At 45.6% G+C, this 18,035-nt stretch overlaps 1 protein-coding gene across 2 annotated transcripts; it reads left to right on the forward strand.

Moving 5' to 3' along the window:
• The first annotated feature begins 11,186 nt into the window (after positions 1 to 11,186).
• CIRBP (cold inducible RNA binding protein) lies at positions 11,187 to 17,305 on the forward strand. Of its 2 annotated transcripts, XR_014786484.1 has the most exons (8): positions 11,187 to 11,246; positions 12,897 to 13,006; positions 13,307 to 13,413; positions 13,684 to 13,822; positions 13,913 to 14,003; positions 14,120 to 14,187; positions 16,771 to 16,862; positions 17,144 to 17,305. XR_014786484.1 is itself a non-coding variant. In XM_084825807.1 (7 exons), the coding sequence occupies exons 2-7, from the start codon at positions 12,904 to 12,906 to the stop codon at positions 14,642 to 14,644; spliced, it is 525 nt and encodes a 174-aa protein (XP_084681933.1). In that variant the 5' UTR covers positions 11,187 to 11,246; positions 12,897 to 12,903; the 3' UTR covers positions 14,645 to 16,274. The 2 variants fall into 2 exon arrangements, 1 of the variants encoding a protein (XP_084681933.1); XM_084825807.1 differs by lacking the exons at positions 16,771 to 16,862; positions 17,144 to 17,305 and adding an exon at positions 14,628 to 16,274.
• Positions 17,306 to 18,035: the final 730 nt, after the last annotated feature.

Here is an 18,035-nt window from a genome sequence, read left to right on the forward strand (position 1 = left end):
ACATAATTGTAGAAATAATGGGATTGATTTCATGGATATGAAACATACCAAAATCCAGTGCATTCCGAAGTTTTATGACAATATCGTTGCTTGCCATTCTTCTGCTATACTAATATTGTTCCTTGGCTCCTCCCGAGTTAAGACATATTCGATCTCTGCTGCATAAAATGTATGCCAAATATATTTCACAAATCCACTGAAAAATCGACACCTTTCTGTTGTTTCTGGTTCTAAAATCAGCTGGGTTTGAGTTGGAGAGATGATGCTAAGGAAGTCTTTGTTGTCTTATCACCCAGCTAACACCAATCTTTCTGCAACCATCAAACTGGGGCATACGCCTAAAAGCAACTTGCAAAAACGTGTGTCTGCACTCACAGATTTCTAACGAATTGTGATTTAAACTTGCCAGTAGGTCAGGACTAAAATATCTGCTATGAACATTTGATTGTGATTATTTTCTTCCTTCCTTCCTTCCTTCCTTTCTTTCTTCTTTCTTTCTTTCTTTCTTTCTTTCTTTCTTTCCTTTTTCTTTCTTTTCCTTCCTTTCTTCCTTCCTTACCCCCCTTTATTTGCCTCACAATGAAATGTGGTGTGTCCATCTGCCTTGCTTGGACAAAAACACGTACAGTGTTCCATGATTATCAACTTTTCCTCCTGTGTCTCTTCAGCTGTTTGTGACCTTTAAGCAGAAAGAAAATGAGGGCAGATAGATTTTCCTGACCAAATGAGAAAAGCAAAACAGCAATAACAGTCTTTCTGTTCCCATGATCTCTTTTGATTGCTTGTCAAGGAGCAGTCTGTATCTTCCATCCTCTCCTCCTCATTGCTAATTATATGATTACACTTCATTTACGCACACAGGGAGGGGGTGATCAAAATGAGAAATCTTTCTTTTCTACATTTCTCCCCAAAAGGAAACAGAACTGGGGAGGTCTGCAGTCCCTTGGTAACCAAGTGGGTAATGTGTGTCTGTGTGTTTTATTAAATAACCGTTTCAGAAACATTCCAGATAGTCAGCAGGATGTGGTAACATCCAGACAAAGGGTATAGAGAAGGCCCTCCAAAAGGTGCATGTAGCAGGGATTTTAGCATGGCTGTTAGAGGTGCTTGGATAAGATCACATCAAACATGCTGAAAAGCACCGGTAGCTGCGTTCATCCTAAGAAAAATCCCCAAGTCCATATTAGTTGGGGGATTTTTCTTATGGCTGAAACAGCTATCTTTGCCTTTCCAAGTGCACTTATTAGGGTGCACCAAGAGCGAGGGTAAAAGGCGATTTGGGGTGCATTTGGGGAAGTGACGTAGGAGTTATTGCCACCTATAATGTACTACCTTGTATTTCCTGTCCATGACTCCGGATTAACGGAGATAATTCCACACACTCCAAATGACCCTTTACAATCCCAAGGGGAAGGCCATGTGAGGGGTACAGCTCAATCATAAAGCATATGCTTTGCTAACCAGAGGTCCCATGTTCAGTCCCTGGGATCTCCAGGTAGGGCCAGGAAAGACCCCATGTCTGAAACCATGGACAGCCATTGCAGCCAGTCAGTGAGATAGAAGGAGCAACGCTCTGCTTCGGAATAATGCGGTTCAATGTAAGCAAGTGTAAAGTGATGCACGTCGGGGCCAAAAATCCCAACTTCAAGTCTAGCCTGATGGGATCTGAGCTAGCGAAGACTGGCCAGGAAAGAGATCTTGGGATTGTGGTGGACAGCTCAACGAAGATGTCAACCCAGGGTGCGGCTACTGTAAAAAAGGCAAACTCCATGTTAGGCAGAATTAGGAAAGGGATTGAGAATAAAGCTGCCAATATCATACTGCCCCCATACAAATCTAGGGTGCAGCCACACTTGGAATACTGTGTCCAGTTCTGGTCACCATACCTTAAAAAAGATCTTAAAGAGCTAGAAAAAGTGCAGAAAAGGGCAACTCAAATGATCAAGGGGCCGGAGCATCTCCCCTATGAGGGAAGGTTCCAACAGATGGGATTGTTTAGCTTGGAAAAAAGGAGGGTCACGGGAGACATGAGGGAGGTCTACGGTATTATGCCTGGTGTAGAGAATATGGAGAGGGAGACATTTTTCTCCCTCTCTCGAAATACTAGAACCCGGGGCCATTGTATGAAGCTGATGGGTGGGAGATTCAGGACAGACCAAAGGAAGGATGTCTTCACTAGGTGCAGAGTTAAACTATGGAACTCGCTACCACAGGATGTAGTGATGACCACCAACTTGGATGGCTTTCAAAGGGGGTTGGGCAAATTCCTGGATGAGAAAGCTATCAATGGCTACTAGTCTTGATGGTTCTGTGCTACCTTGAGTACCAGAGGCAGTGAGCCTGTGTACACCAGTTGCTGGGGAACATGGGTGGGAGGGTGCTGTTGCATTCTTCTCCTGCTTGTAGGTTCCTGGTCGACAGCTGGTTGGCCACTGTGTGGACAGAATGCTGGACTAGATGGACCCTTGGTCTGATCCAGCACGGCCCTTCTGATGCTCTTATGTCCTTAATAAGGCCGTTTCTACGTTCTTCTTTAAAATAACCCTTTATTTATAACCACGAGGTCTGGAAGTGTGCTTTATTTTTAGGGAACGGACCATAACTCAGTGGGGGAGCTTTGCAGGCAGAAGGTCCCAGGTTCAATCCCTGACATCTCCAAATAGGGCTGGGGAATCTGCCCCAAACTTTAGAGAGTCACTGCCAGAAGCCTCCGCCCCTTCCATGGCCATGCCCCCTTCCCCCAACCAATGATTATTCGGTGGTTTCTTGGCTTTTGTGTAGGCTTTCGCCCTTTCTAAAAGGTTGAAATGCCTCCCCTAATGCTTACGTAGCAGCAGTAAGAGTTTTAAGCTCAAATATTTGGGGTATTTTCGGGCTGCCCTTTTTGCCTTTGGCTCCACCCACCAGCTGAAACGCAGCCCCCAAGAGCTTTTCCAAGAGGTTCGACACCCCTGATACTTGCTGGAGCTACGTTCGAGGTGCCAGGGCAAATAATCAACACCCCAGCAGCCACTGTCTTAAGCCGAGCATCAGGACAGTTCCTTAGTGGCAATGGATTTGTGCAAAACACATTTATTTATTTATTTATTTATTACATTTCTATACCGCCCCATAGCCGAAGCTCTCTGGGCAGTTCGCAAAAAAGAAAACCACAAAGTACGGAATGAAGACAGTATCAAATATAAATGCTTAAAACGACAGTATACAAACACAACCAGAATGAAGCCCAGCAGCTCTGCAGAGATTTAAAATACAGTAACAGATTTAAAACTGCAAAGACTGTAATGCTAAAATGTTGAAAAAATACAAAGGTCTTCACCTGGAGTCTGAAAGAGTACAGTGTAGGTGCCAAGCGAACCTCTCTAGGGAGCACATTCCACAGCCAGGGTGCCACAGCAGAAAAGGCCCTCTTTGTGGTAGCCACCTGCCTTACTTCCTTTGTCAGGGGCTCCCAGAGAAGGACCCCTGAAGATGATGATCCGGGCAGGTACATATGGGAGGAGACGATCCTTCAGATAACTTGGCCCCTAGCCGTTTCGGGCTCTGAATATTAATACCAGAACTTTGAATCAGGCCTGGATATGGACTGGCAGCCAGTGCAGCTGGAAAAGTACTAGCATGATATGATCATGTTGGCCAGACCCTGGTAACAATCTCCCTGCCCTGTTTTGGATCAGCTGAAGTTTCCAGACCATTTTCAAAGGCAGCCCTACATATTACGCATTGCAGTAATCCAGACAAGAGGTTATCAGAGCATGGAGAACTATAGCTAGGCTCTCTCTGTCCAGATAAGAGAGAAGCTGGTATATCACCCTAAGCTGATAAAAGGTGCTCTGTGCCACCGAATCCATCTGTGCCTCAAGTGACAGTTCTGGGCCCAAGAGCACGCCAAACTCTGGACCTGATCCTTTAAGGGGAGTGCTGTGCAACCCTCTCCAGAACAGGTTGAACATCACCTAGCCGGGCAGAGGAACCACCCACTAACAGTACCTCCATCTTGTCTGGACTGAGACTCAGTTTGTTGGCCTTCATCCAGTCCATTACCATGCCCAGGCACTGATTCAGAACAGCCACTGCCTCACCTGGATTTGATGAAAAAGAGAGGTAGAGCTGGGTGTCATCTGCATATTGATGGCACCTCAGCCCACACCTCCAGATAACCTCCCCCAGCGGTTATATGTTGATGTTGAACAGCGCAAGGGATAAAATAGACCCCTGTGGAACCCCATAGCATAGTTGCTAAGGCACACAGCAATAATCCCCCAGCACCACCTTCTGGGATCGGCCATCCAAGTAGGAGTGGAACCACTGCAACGAAGTGCCTCCAACTCCCAGTCTGGACAGCCTATCCAGAAGGTTACCATGGTCGATGGTATCGAAAGCCGCTAAGAGGTCCAAGAGAATCAACAGGGTCGCACTCCCCTGTCCCTCTCCCAGCAAAGATCATCCCACAGGGTGACCAAGGCCGTTTTCGTTCCAAAACCAGGCCTGAAGCCCAATTGAAATGGATATAGATAATCCATTTCATTCAAGAGTGCCTGGAGTTGTCCTGCAACCACCCGCTCAAGCACCTTGCCTAGGAAGGGGATATTAGTTACCGGCCTATAATTGTTAATATCCTCTCAGTCCAAGTTAGGCTTTCTTGGGAGTTTTAAAGAGGCTGGCACCAATCCCTCTCTCAAGGAGGAGTTCACAACCTCCTGGGCCCAGTAGGACATCTCCTTGTTTGATGTAATAAGCCATGAAGGGCAAGGGTCAAGCACACAGGTGGTCGGCTGGAACTTGGCCGAGCACCTTGTCCACATCCTCAGGCCTCAATAACTGAAACTCGTCAAATATAACTGGACCAGATGGTGCTCTGGACACCTCTACCAATGGAACTGCATTAATCGTGGTGTCCAATTCATGACGAATCTGAGCGACTTTGTTTTCAAAGTGCCATGCAAACTCGTCACAGCATGCTACCAAGGGTTGCACAGCTTCTCTCCCTGGCCCAGAGTGTAGCAAGCCATGAACCACTCAGAAAAGCTCCGCTAGACGACACTGAGAAGATGCAATGGTGGTGGAAAAGAAATCTCTCATTGCCATCCTCACCGCCACAGAGTAGGCTTGATAATGAGCTCTAACCTGTGTTTGGTCAGACTCGGAATGAGTTTTCTTCCACCTGCGTTTTAGCTGTCTCCCCTCTTGCTTCATTGTCTTCAGCCCGGGTGTCTACCAAGCAGCTGACCAGGCTCTGCTCAGAGGGAGAGGGCACTTGGGCATGATTCTGCCGACTGCCCGACTCATTTCTGCATTCCACAGAGCAATCTGGGCTTCGTCAAGAGCACCAGCCATACCAGCAAGAGAATCCCCAAGAGCCCTCTGGAATCTATCGGAATCCATTAGCCTCCAGGGGGGACCATTTTAATAGGTTCCCCACCCTTGCAGAGGGGAAAGGCCGCTGAGAGTCTAAACCTCAATAGGAAGTGATCTGACCATGACAAGGGGACAGTTGCTAATTCCCCCAATTTCAGAGCACCATCCTCCTGCCCAGTCGAGAAAACCAGGTCAAGCGTGTGTCCTCATGTGTTGGGCCGATGACATGTTGGGATAACCCTATGGTTGTCATGGCGGCCATGAAGTCCTGAGCCGCCTGGATACAATGGCCTCGGCATGGAAACTGACCATCATCCTAGGGGTCCTCAACACCAAGTCTGAGACTACCTCCGTCAGCTCAGGCAGGGAGTCTGATGGGCAGCGGGGTGGGTGGTACACCAGCAGAATCCCTAATCTGTCCCGGGTACCCAACACAACGTCCACACTCGAATGAACAGGAAGCCTAGAGAGGGAGATCGAATTCCTATAGACCAAGGCAACCTCCCCACCACCACCTTTGAGAACCCAGGAGGCCACAACTGGGAGAGAGCCTCCCAGTTCCCCCACCCAGGTCTCTGTAATACATAGGTAGCGGGCTCTCCCACACTGGAGGCATTCAAGACGAGGCTGGACAGCCACCTGTCAGGAATACTTTGACTTGGATTCCTGCACTGAGCAGGGGGGTGGATTCAGTGGTCTTATAAGCCCCTTCCAACCCTACTATTCTATGATTCTAACATACCAGGTCAGCCCCTTCATCCACAAATCATGGATGGAGGAGATTTTGTTTTGGACCAACCTGGCATTCAGCAAAGCCCCACCCAACCCGAGGGCAAACTGGTAAAGTCACCAGGAACCATCAGGTTGGGGGAAGAACCAGAAGAGGGGATTGTTGTAAAGTGTTAGGCCCCCCTTCTCCACAGCTGGCCTATTCCTCCCCCAATGCCATACCTCCCTCTACCTGTGACCACAGTTATGGGAGCGCACCCCCCCCAAGTCACCCAACGTATTTCCCAAGCACATTTTAAAAATAGAGAAGTGTAAAAGGATTGCAAAATATGGAGATTGACGGCTACCCTGACTTTATCTATATATCATATTTTTATTTATATATCGTATAATATGAACCGCCCAATAAGACATGTTCCCTGGGCAAATTACACATGGTTGAAAGAAGGCTGTGCAATACAAACGGTTAAAAGAAATAAAATGCAATACATATGACTGTAGTGGTGGGGGGGGGCACTGTTTTAGGCAGCAGAGAAGCAGCTAAGGGGAGGATGCTTCACCCTTCCACCACCTACCACTGGTGTTTCAATGGGACTTACTCCCAGGTATTTGTGCATTTTGTGATGTGGGATTTGCCACTTTAAGGGTGCAATCCTATGCATGTTTCGACAGAGAAAAGGCCTACAACTCCCAGCATTCCCCAGCCAAACATGCACAGGATTGCGCCCTAAATGATTGTGGAGGAGAAATTCGGAAAATACAAAATAAATTCTAGAGAAATTAATGAAATACCTTTTTCCTCTTTTTTTGTTATTGTACTTACATAGATCCCCTTCATGGATCACTGCCTTGTCGTGCCGAAGGGGCTTGCGTAACTCAGTGAAGCCACGAACTATGCTGTGCGGGGCCACCCAAGATGGACAGGTCATGGCGGAGAGCTCTGACAAAATATGGTCCACTGGAGAAGGAAATGGCAACCCACTCCAGTATTCTTGCCAAGAAAATCCCATGGAAAGTATGACAAGGCTAAAAGAGATGACGCCGTAAGATGAGCCCCTCAGGTCGGAAGGTGTCCAATATACTACTGGGGAAGAGCAGAGGGTATTTCCAAGTAGCGCCAGAAAGAGTGAAGTGGCTGGGCCAAAGCCGAAAGGACACTCAGCAGTGGATGTGTCTGGTGGTGAAAAGAAAGTCCGACGCTGTAAAGAACAATATTGTTTAGGAACCTGGAATGTACGATCAATGAATCAAGGCAAGCTGGAGGTGGTCAAACATGAGATGGCAAGATTGAACATCGACATCTTGGGAATCAGTGAACTAAAATGGACGAGCTTGGGCGAATTTAATTCAGGTGACCATCATATCTACTACTGTGGGCAAGAAACCCTTAGAAGAAATGGAGTAGCACTCATAGTCAACAAAAGGGTGGGAAAAGCAGTACTGGGGTACAATCTCAAAAATGACAGAATGATCTCAGTACAAATCCAAGGCAAACCATTCTATATCATGGTAATCCACGTCTATGCCCCAAGCACTGAGGCCAAAGAAGCTGAGGTTGATAGGTTCTATGAAGACCTACAACACCTTCTAGAACTAACACCAAGAAAAGATGCCCTTTTTATCATAGGGGATTGGAATGCTAAAGCAGGAAGTCAAGAAATAACCAGAATAACAGGCAAGCATGGCCTTGGTGTACAAAATGAAGCAGGACAATGGCTAATAGAGTTTTGTCAAGAGAACATGCTGATCATAGCAAACACTCTTTTCCAACACAAGAGACGACTCTACACATGGATATCACCAGATGGTCAATATCGAAGCCAGATTGATTATGTACTTTGCAATCAAAGATGGAGAAGCTCTATACAGTCAGTAAAAACAAGACCTGGAGCTGACTGTGGCTCAGATCAGGAGCTGCTTCTTGCAAAATTTCGGCTTAAATTGAAGAACGTAGGGAAAACCACTAAACCATTAAGGTATGACCTAAATCATATCCCTCATAAATATACAGTGGAGGTTTTGAATAGATTTAAGGGATTAGATCTGATAGACAAGAGTACCTGAGGAACTATGGTCGGGGATTCATAACATTGTACAGGAGGCAGCAACTAAAACCAACCCAAAGAAAAAGAAATGCAAGAAAGCAAAGTGGCTCTCTGATGAGGCTTTACAAGTTGCTGAGGAAAGAAGGGAAGCGAAAAGCAAGGGAGAAAGGGGAAGATATATCCAACTGAATGCAGATTTCCAGAGAATAGCAAGGAGAGACAAGAAGGCCTTCTTAAATGAACAATGCAAAGAAATTGAGGAAAACATGGGAAACACTAGAGATCTCTTCAAGAAAATTGGAGATATCAAGGGAACGTTTTGTGCGAAGACGGGCATGATAAAGGACAAAGAAGGCAGGGACCTAACAGACACAGAAGAGATTAAGAAGAGGTGGAAAGAATACACAGAAGAACTATACAGGAAAGATCTGAATGTCCCTGATAGCCATGACAGTGCGGCCACTGAACTTGAGCTGGACATCCTCGAGAGTGAAGTCAAGTGGGCCTTAGGAAGCATTAGTAACAACAAAGCTAGCGGAGATGACAGTCTTCCAGCTGAGCTATTTAAAATCCTAAAAGATGATGCTGTTAAAGTGCTGCATTCAATATGCCAACAAATTTGGAACACTCAACAATGGCCGCAAGACTGGAAAAGGTCAGTTTACATTCCAATTCCAAAGAAGGGCAACGCCAAAGAGTGTTCAAACTACCGCACAATTGCGCTCATTTCACATGCCAGCAAGGTGATGCTCAAAATCCTACAAGCTAGGCTTCAGCAGTATGCGAACCGAGAACTACCGGAAGTACAAGCTGGGTTTCGAAGAGGCAGAGGAACTAGAGATCAAATCGCCAACGTTCGCTGGATCATGGAGAAAGCAAGAGAATTACAGGAAAACGTCTATTTCTGCTTCATTGACTACGCTAAAGCCTTTGATTGTGTGGATCACAACAAACTCTGGCAAGTTCTGAAAGTGATGGGAGTACCAGACTACCTTACCTGTCTCCTGAGAAACCTGTACGAGGGTCAAGAAGCAACAGTAAGGAACGGACATGGAACAACCGAGTGGTTCAAAATTGGGAAAGGAGTACGACAAGGCTGCATATTGTCACCCTGCTTATTTAACTTATATGCAGAGTACATCATGAGAAATGCCGGGTTGGATGAATCAGAGGTCGGAATTAAGATTGCCGGGAGAATTATCAACAACCTCCGATATGCAGACGATACCACCCTAATGGCAGAAAGCGAAGAGGATCTCAAGAGCCTCTTGTTGAGGGTGAAAGAGGAGAGTGCAAAAGCTGGTTTGAAACTCAACATTAACAAAACTAAGATCATGGCATCTGGCCCCATCACTTCCTGGCATATGGAAGGGGAAGAAATGGAAGCAGTGACAGATTTTACTTTCTTGGGCTCCAAGATCACCGCAGACGGTGACTGTAGCCATGAAATTACAAGACGCTTGCTCCTTGGGAGGAAAGCTATGGCAAACCTAGACAGCATAGTCAGAAGCAGAGACACCACCTTGCCGACAAAGGTCCGTCTAATCAAAGCTATGGTTTTCCCAGTAGCAACGTATGGCTGTGAGACCTGGACTATAAGGAAGGCTGAGCGCCGAAGAATTGATGCTTTCGAACTGTGGTGCTGGAGGAGACTCTTACGAGTCCCCTGGACTGCAAGGAGGTCAAATCAGTCCATCCTAAAGGAAATCAACCCTGAGTGCTCCTTGGAAGGACAGATAATGAAGCTGAAGCTCCAATATTTTGGCCACCTAATGCGAAGAGAAAACTCCCTGGAAAAGACCCTGATGCTGGGAAAGACTGAAGGCAAAAGGAGAAGGGGACGGCAGAGGATGAGATGGCTAGATAGCATCACGGATGCAACGAATATGGACTTCAGCACGCTCCGGGAGAGAGCGCAGGACAGGGAGGCCTGGCGTCCATTGGGTCGGACACGACTGAACGACTGAACAACAAGTGGAGGCCAGAAGCTGAAACGTTTAGCACTAAATACATTTTATATTCGTTTGTCGTTAAGTCATGTTTCTTGTGCATATGTACGATAGACTAATAGAGTAATTCATATATTTAGTGCTAAAAGTACATATATTCAGCATATATGTACACGTTTATTGTATCAGTTATTGTAATGACAAATATCATATGTATACACACATATTTATATGTAATATCCATGTAAATATCTATTATATAATATAGTTATATAGATATGTATGTACATATACAGATTGATGATATTTATATGGTTGAGTGTTTGGGCAGGCTGTCACATCTTGCCTCTGAGGAAAATTTATTTTCTTTATGCATTTTTCTTTTATTTATTTCTGTGAGGGGAATTCAAACGAGGCCTTTTGTAACTGTCTTTTCGACGACATCCGTGAGGCGTTTGGGCAAATTTTTCCGCGCTTTGCATTCTGGGTACTGCGGGGGGCACGCTGCGCGCCCTCTCCAAAATGGCGCCCACTCTCCTCCTTCCTCCGTGGCCGAGCCGTCCCCCCTTTCGTTCGCTGCGGCAAAAGCCGCGCCGCATTGCTGACAAGGGCGCGAAAGTAGGTCAGCATAGCCCCGCCCATTTTCTCTCTTCTCCTCCCTCCCCCTATCTTGTTGAGGTGCGGGTTGGCTGAGGTTGGCTGTTGAGGAATATTGACCAATCAGCTCGCCAGAGGTGGAGAGGCAGGGCTTGTTGCCCTTACCAACCAAACCCGCATCCTCCATTCATCCAATCACGTCTTTCTTTCTTTTCTTTTCTTTTTTTTTTTGCACCCGGCCCCACGTGGTGGTGGAACGAAAGAGAAGGAGGAGTTGGAGAAGAATGTCCCCGCCCCGCCACCATCGCTCCCCCTCCGCTTCGTCTTTTCATGAATATTAATCAGAGTCCAACCAATGGGAAGCTTCTGTTGAGGATTACCTCATGCCTGCGGGAGAGGGGCGGGGCAGAGCGGGCGCCATTTTACCATGCCGGCCTCGTTTGAATATTCATGAGGTAGGTGGAGCCCTTGAGGAGGTATATAAGCGGCGGCGCAGCCAAGCCGCTGCGTAGTTCGTGCTGGGATTTTGAAGGCTGTGCTTCGTTTTGGTAGCTGTGAAACCGCATCGGTAAGGAGGGGCGGGGAATCGGTGGCTCGCGCGAGAGAAGTGTTTTTTTTTTTTTTAAGAGAAATATAGGTTTTGGTTTATAATAATATAAGTGGCTAGTTGATGTCTGCGGGAATAGCGGGTGCTTGTTTTAATAGCCTTATGGTGTGAGGGAGGTGGGCGGTAGCGAGCGAAAACAAAAACAAAAAAACACAAAATGGCTTCCGCGACCGGCTTTTGGGGGGAAACCTCAAAATGGCGGCGGGGGGGAAGCGGCCGGGTGGCGGCGCTGCGCATGCGCCGGGGAGGAGCCGCGCTGCTGGCGGAGGTGCGGGAAGAGGAGCGCTTGGTGTTTGCGCATGCGCGGGCCAGCTGCGAGGTGCTGTTTGAGCCCCGCGCGCATGCGCCGAAGAGGGATGGCTTAATTGCCCTTTCCCGGGGAATGGGGGCTGGGGAGTACAGCACATTAAACTGTCAAAACGCTGTAATTTAAAAAAAGATCCTGGGGAAGCTGAGCAGTTTGTAACACCTGCTTACGTGCATGTTTGTTTATTACGTTTTGATTGCTACTTTTTTACCTATTTAATTTCCATATTTCTGTACTATTTTTCATTTAAAAAAAATACATCATAGCGGAGTTTACAAGATAAAATGTTATATAGTTTGCTTATGCATGGATATACAATTCTGAGTACAGCCTTACATGCCCATTTATTACCCCTGGCTTGCTATTTTGTGTGTATGCACATAAAAGTTTGGCTTACTGACTTAAGCGCTCGTTTATTGCATTTGTGATTGCTGATTTGCTTCTATGCAGATTTCTAAATGGAGTACTCACCCTGTTTTTTCAGACAGAACATTAAAAAGTGCCCCAATGTGGCTGATAAAATGTGTTTTTTTTTTAAATTAAAGTCCACATTCAGAGTATTCATGGTCATGTTGTTGTTGTTCAGTCGTTAAGTCGTGTCCGACTCTTCGTGACCCCATGGACCACAGCACGCCAGGCCTTCCTGTCCTGCGCTCTCTCCCGGAGTGTGCTCAAGTCCATATTCATTGCATCGGTGATGCTATCTAGCCATCTCATCCTCTGCCGTCCCCTCCTCCTTTTGCCTTCAGTCTTTCCCAGCATAAACGAAAAATGAGTTGGCAAGCCTAGTGTTCTGGTGTAGAAACTTTTTAAAAAGGTGAAAAGGCACAGTGAGGGTAAGGGGAGTGGAGGGATGAGGTAGAGGAGGGTCATCATACATAAACAGCTGTGGCATGCCACGGTGTCCTCTTTTAAGATGGTTTCATATGTTTTCTGTCCCTGGTTGCACACAGGATGATTTTTTCCCCTGTATATGCATTTGTTTCTTTAGGTTACTGAGATGCAAAAAAAAAAGAGGCAGGGCTCCTGTATTTTTAATAGTTATATTGAAGGGGAAGTTTGTAGCAGAAACAGCTTCACCTTTGTTGACATAACTGATAATAATAATGGAACTATGTTCTCTTTTGCGTTGTTCTTAAAAAGAAATGAGAAAGAAAACAGTACTACGTTGTGAATGCAGCCTGCCGCCTACCGGTGCTCTCCCACCAGTTCAAGACCAACGTTTTGCGATCATTTGCGGGGGGGCGGGGGGCGGTGTTGCATCTTTGTCAGTGCTAAACTTGAGGCTTGCCTTTTGCTTGCAGGGAGAAAATGGCATCGGATGAAGGGAAGCTCTTCGTTGGTGGGCTCAGTTTTGACACGAATGAACAGTCACTGGAGCAAGTCTTCTCTAAATATGGACAGATATCTGAAGGTACAAAAAAAAATTTAATGATACAGTTGGCTTTGTTTTCTATACGGATTTGGGTTCAGAGCAGGTACAAGATAGAACCTTATTTCTTTAGGCTGCGAATGCCCCTGCAGAATAAATTCAGTTTTACACTGTGCTTTACCCAGATCTTAAGGGGCATTATTATTTGTTGTTGTTTTACTATTCCACCTTTCTTGAAGCCCTCCAAGGCTTACAAAAATTTGAGAAAATAATCATAAAAGCATCGTAAAACATTAGAAGTAACCTTAAAGATGCGTTCAGTGTCTGTTCTCTTCCTTCTAGTCGTCGTTGTAAAAGACCGAGAAACCCAGAGATCACGAGGGTTCGGCTTTGTCACCTTTGAGAATATTGATGATGCAAAAGATGCAATGATGGCCATGAACGGGAAGGTGAGGCATAGCTGTTCTTAGTGTTGATAGAACAGAAAATCGAACCTTCGGGGGTGTGGTTACATTTCATGACAAGGCATCGTTTCAGTGTGTGGCAGTGGCTATCAACTTGACAGTTCGGGGAAACACAAGTTTGTAAGCATATCTCAGGATTTACCCTGATATTTAATACGCAGCTGGGTGTCTCAGTGAGTGAGCAACAGTTTGTGTGTGCTTATTATGATGGCGGCTTGTACACCAGAGGATTGACGCGAGACGCCTTTTTTTCAGTCTGTTGATGGCCGCCAGATCAGAGTTGATCAAGCCGGCAAATCGTCTGAGAACAGATCCCGTGGATACAGAGGGGGCTCAGCTGGAGGCAGAGGCTTTTTCCGTGGAGGCAGAGCCCGGGGCCGGGGCTTTTCCAGAGGTGAGCTGGTGCTCTCGAGTCTCTTCTGGTTTCTGGCTTGATTGCAGCCACGTGGAAACATTTCAGCCCCTGTGCTGTTTCCCTTTCCAGGTGCTGGTGGAGACAGAGGCTACAGTGGTGGCAGCAGATTTGAATCCAGAAGTGGGGGATACAGTGGATCCAGAGACTACTACAGCAGCAGGTAATTGCAAGTGATCGGGTTTGTCAAGTGGGTTGAGAAGTTGTTAGTCCACACTTCTCGTGGCTGTAGATGTGCCTAGTAAACGAAGATGTTTTTTTTCCATCTGCCTTCCACAGCAGGAGTCAAGGCAGCTATGGTGACAGGCCTTCAGGAGGGTCCTACAGAGACAGCTACGACAGTTACGGTAAGTCTTAGATCCTTAGGGAAAGGAGGATATGCTGACACGGGCATGCTCGGAGCCCCTTTTGATCTTGCAGTGATAACCTTGGAAGTGCTGTAAGGTTCGCTCTGAGCCTGTTGCTGACAATCTCCTTGCCCATGAGAAGCGTCACTCCTTTGGCAGGCCTTAAGCACTCATGCCACGGAAAAGCAGGAAAAAAAAAACCCTCGTTAATGCATGTGTTGCTCTAGTTGGATTCAAAGGCAAAGCATACCTAACTAGCGTTTTCTGAAGCTGAAAATAACACACCAGAGATCCTCTCAAAAGTCCAGGAGTGAAAAGGGGTGGGCCAAGAGGTAGCAAGCTAGCCTTTTAGGTGCTTGGCAAACAAGTAGGGGAGGAAAAATGCTGGAACTTGTCTATGCTTCAGTGCCTTTACAACTGTGCCTGCTTCTTGTCCTCAGCTACACACAACGAGTAAAAAACCTTCCTGGCTCAAGATCGTCCTTCCAATGGCTGTATTTATAAAGATTTTTGGAGCTTCGCTGAAATCGTTCTTGTGTAGTCATCTCCTTTGTATTCTCACTTTTGTAGTAAACTCACAGTTCTGACCTTGTCAAAAACACAGCCTGACAGCTTCTAATATATGATGGTCTGTTCAGACTCAAAGAAAGCTTTGGGTTTTTTCCTCTCAAGTGTTTTAACATTTTTTTTAAAGCACTTAAGATTTTAGTTCATTTGTGAGCAGAGGTGTGTGTGTGTGTGTGTGTTTCTAGTTTTTTTAAAGAAAAAGACCGGAAGGTTTTTGAGCCCCATATCTGTTTTTCTTTTGAGCAAGAAAGGACCTTAATAGTTCGGTAGAAGCTGAGCAAGCTGTGAACTCTTTTTTTTTTTTTTGTTTAGTGCATCATTTTGTAACATAAACTTTAGTGTAGCAAGGTAGGTATTGTAGCCTGGGTATGAATTTTAAAAAAGGCAACCCACCTTGATATATCTAAAGAGATACTTGCTTGTATGTTCAACTTGCATTGAGAGACTTACTTGTATGCCATAAAACTTAACCCAGAGAGACTCTGCAAATCTTAACCACGCAAGAGGGTCATCGAAAAAAAAATGTTTGTTTTTATTGTCCTTTTTTTACTGGAAGAAAGTATGCCTAATTCAATTGATGTTGTAATTTTGAAGTGGTGAAAAGGATTTCTTGTACGGTTTTCCTTTGGCTTCACGAAGCCTATTAAAAGTCCATCTGAAAAAAAATTGCTCTTGAAATCTTACGTCTTGCTGCACAACACAATCCTGGATGATAGTGAAAAAAGTGTACAGCTAGACAGGACAGCAGCAGAGAGGGAAAAGCTTGTTGTAGGGAGACTTATGCAGGCCCAGCATCGGTAGTGGAAGCTTAACATAAATTCTCTTGTCTTTTTTACCTAACTAGATAAGCAGACAGCTTGAGAGTGAGGGAAGCAAAAGTCTCCAAGTGACATAGCAACTCTCCTTGCCCTTCATGGGACCACTTACGTTTGGCTGGAATTGATCCAACCTTTGAAAACAATACTGTGAATTTCTCTGGTTCCTGTAGTAATGTGCTCCTAGTGATGCAGAACAAATAGCTTATAACAGCAATGAGTCCATACTAGTGTAAGCAAGAACTAGGTGACAGCTCGCTAGCTGAAAGCCAGCCAAACATGAACCCTACAACGGAGTCTCTTACCGGGTCAGCTGCTGCTAGTCTGACAGTGTTCCAAGGCAGATAACTGTGACCTAATTTAGCTAGCTTTGTCGTTGCCTTCTAAGTTCTAAGAATTCTCTGCTAGCGTATGGAAAACGGCAGTGCCTTGGCGAAAAAGAAGTGTTGTGCCTCCAACAGAGAGAACCTCTGAGACGAAAGCGGCTCTCTTGGCTAGTTCATATGTGGGGATAGTCCCGTAATTCGAGGTAACTCTTTTCCTCATGTCCGCATCCCTTCCTCCTGTTGAGAGCTCATATATATATATATATATAATTGTTTTAAAAGTCTGAATGTTAACCTATGTGCACAAAATTTTCTCTGCCAAGTTTGGTCAGCTAAAAAAAAAAAAAAAGACTTAAAAAAACGTTCTTTCCTGTATTGAGTCTTCGGCTTTTGTGGCATAAATTTGACATGGGTCAGAAGGGGGCGTGTGTTGCACAGCCATCTCTTTGCTGATATGTTAGATGTGAGATGGGGAACTGAGTTCTCCCCCAAGTGATTTTGCTCATCTCTGGAGACTCTTCTTTAAGACTTCACTTAAGTCACGTAACTGTTAACGGTCTTTGCCATCTTGTTTGCATTTTAACTTTCTCCCCATAGCCCACACTATTCCTAAGCAACCATTATCAACAGTGACTAACTGCTTTTTGTGGGATCATGTGCTATTGGCCAGGCTGAGGGAGGCACAGATTCACAGTCTCGGAACAGAGTTGGCCCACACTGGGCTTTTTGAGATGGGGGGGCAGTGTTCTACAAGTGGGCTATGGAAGCCTTTTTGTGGGAAATGTTGTTTATTTTGCTGAGGGGTGGGTGAGGGGTGGACATGGTTGCACCTCCCCTGTGAGGATGCTTTTAGTAATGCAAGTTTGTCTTGGCAGGTTGATGAAGAAAAGGACAGTTGAGTGGGAAACTGGTTTTTGAGGCTGGGGACCAAACTTGGACTGTAAGCTACAGTCAACTTCACAAGCAGGTAATGGCTTTTGTGCTGGCTCTATTCAACGCCCCTGGCTGAAAAGCCACTTGAAAACAGGGTGTTGGGCATTCCTAGCTGCCTGGAACAGGATTATGGGAGTTGTAGTCGAACATACCTGAAGGGCACCAGATTGAGGAAGCCTGGTGGAGAACAAAAGAAAGGCCTTAAGCTTCTGCTTTTGAATTTCTAGACGTTCGAATGTAACGCTGATCATACTCTTTAAGCTCTCTTGCCTGGGTTTTAACTCCCTTTTTTTTTTCCCCTCAATTTTATTTCAGCTACGTGCTGCTTGGAAGAGAACCAACAAGTGGGGATCATGGCAGTGTTGGCTGCGTGGGAAAAAGCTCTGAGGATTGTGTGCTTTAGCAGATTAATTCGCCAAGTGGATATGTACAAAATGAATAAATAAAGATGGGACTAAAAACATGGTTGAGTTATACAAATATACTGAGGTAGTGGAACTCATGGTGAAGGGTTAAGAGGTGAAAAAAGACTCCCTTTAAGTCTGGTTGTTACTGGCCTAGTAGAGTAAAAGGAGTCTAACTTAGAAATACAGTTTTCTAATGAAGGGGGTCTTTGGACAGTCGGTGCATCCCCTTTTTAGCCAATCGCTAACAAGAGACCTCGGTTTGAACATGGGGCTCAGTCCCAGCAGTACTCCCATAAGATGAAGCTTCCGGGGCCTAGTGTTTCTGACAAGTTAGCAAAAGGAATAGTGTACGTAGTGGTGAGCTGAAGATCAAGAACACTACAGCATGTCCTGTACTTGAAGTGCTGGGCATTTAGGCATCAACTGGCACCTCCTCTTTTTGGCCTGATAATGGCAGTGGAGGAAATAACACATTTGGTAAAAGGGGATGTATTAAAGCAGGTGGGAACTTCACAAGGAGATGACTGAGTGTAAGATGCAAAGGCATGCTGTAAAACCTGCTCCTCAGGCACCTCATCAGCCTCACAAAATATGCACCCAGTGGAAGATGAAAGTGATGGTATGCCCAAGATTTTTAAAGTAACAAAGGGAGCTGTGAGCACCAGTTCCAACTTGCTTGGATTTATCCGTTCATTGGCTCACTTCTCTTGGGAAGCCAGTGTGTCTTGGTTAGTTTTGTTTATCTAAGGATAATTATTAATTGCTCACATTAAATTTCTAAGCAGTGTGCAAAAACAAGT

The sequence above is a fragment of the Heloderma suspectum genome, chromosome Z (assembly GCF_057233095.1).
Source record: "Heloderma suspectum isolate Gila_16-S chromosome Z, 16-S_ref, whole genome shotgun sequence".
Classification (NCBI taxonomy): Eukaryota; Metazoa; Chordata; class Lepidosauria; order Squamata; family Helodermatidae; genus Heloderma; species Heloderma suspectum.

Excerpts from the sequence above, each read along its gene's own strand:
- CIRBP (XM_084825807.1), top strand. The coding sequence starts at position 12,904 with ATGGCATCGGATGAAGGGAAGCTCTTCGTTGGTGGGCTCAGTTTTGAC. Across the intron at positions 13,823-13,912 it reads GGGCCGGGGCTTTTCCAGAG|GTGCTGGTGGAGACAGAGGC; the intron begins GTGAGCTGGTGC and ends TTCCCTTTCCAG. Across the intron at positions 14,004-14,119 it reads AGAGACTACTACAGCAGCAG|CAGGAGTCAAGGCAGCTATG; the intron begins GTAATTGCAAGT and ends TGCCTTCCACAG.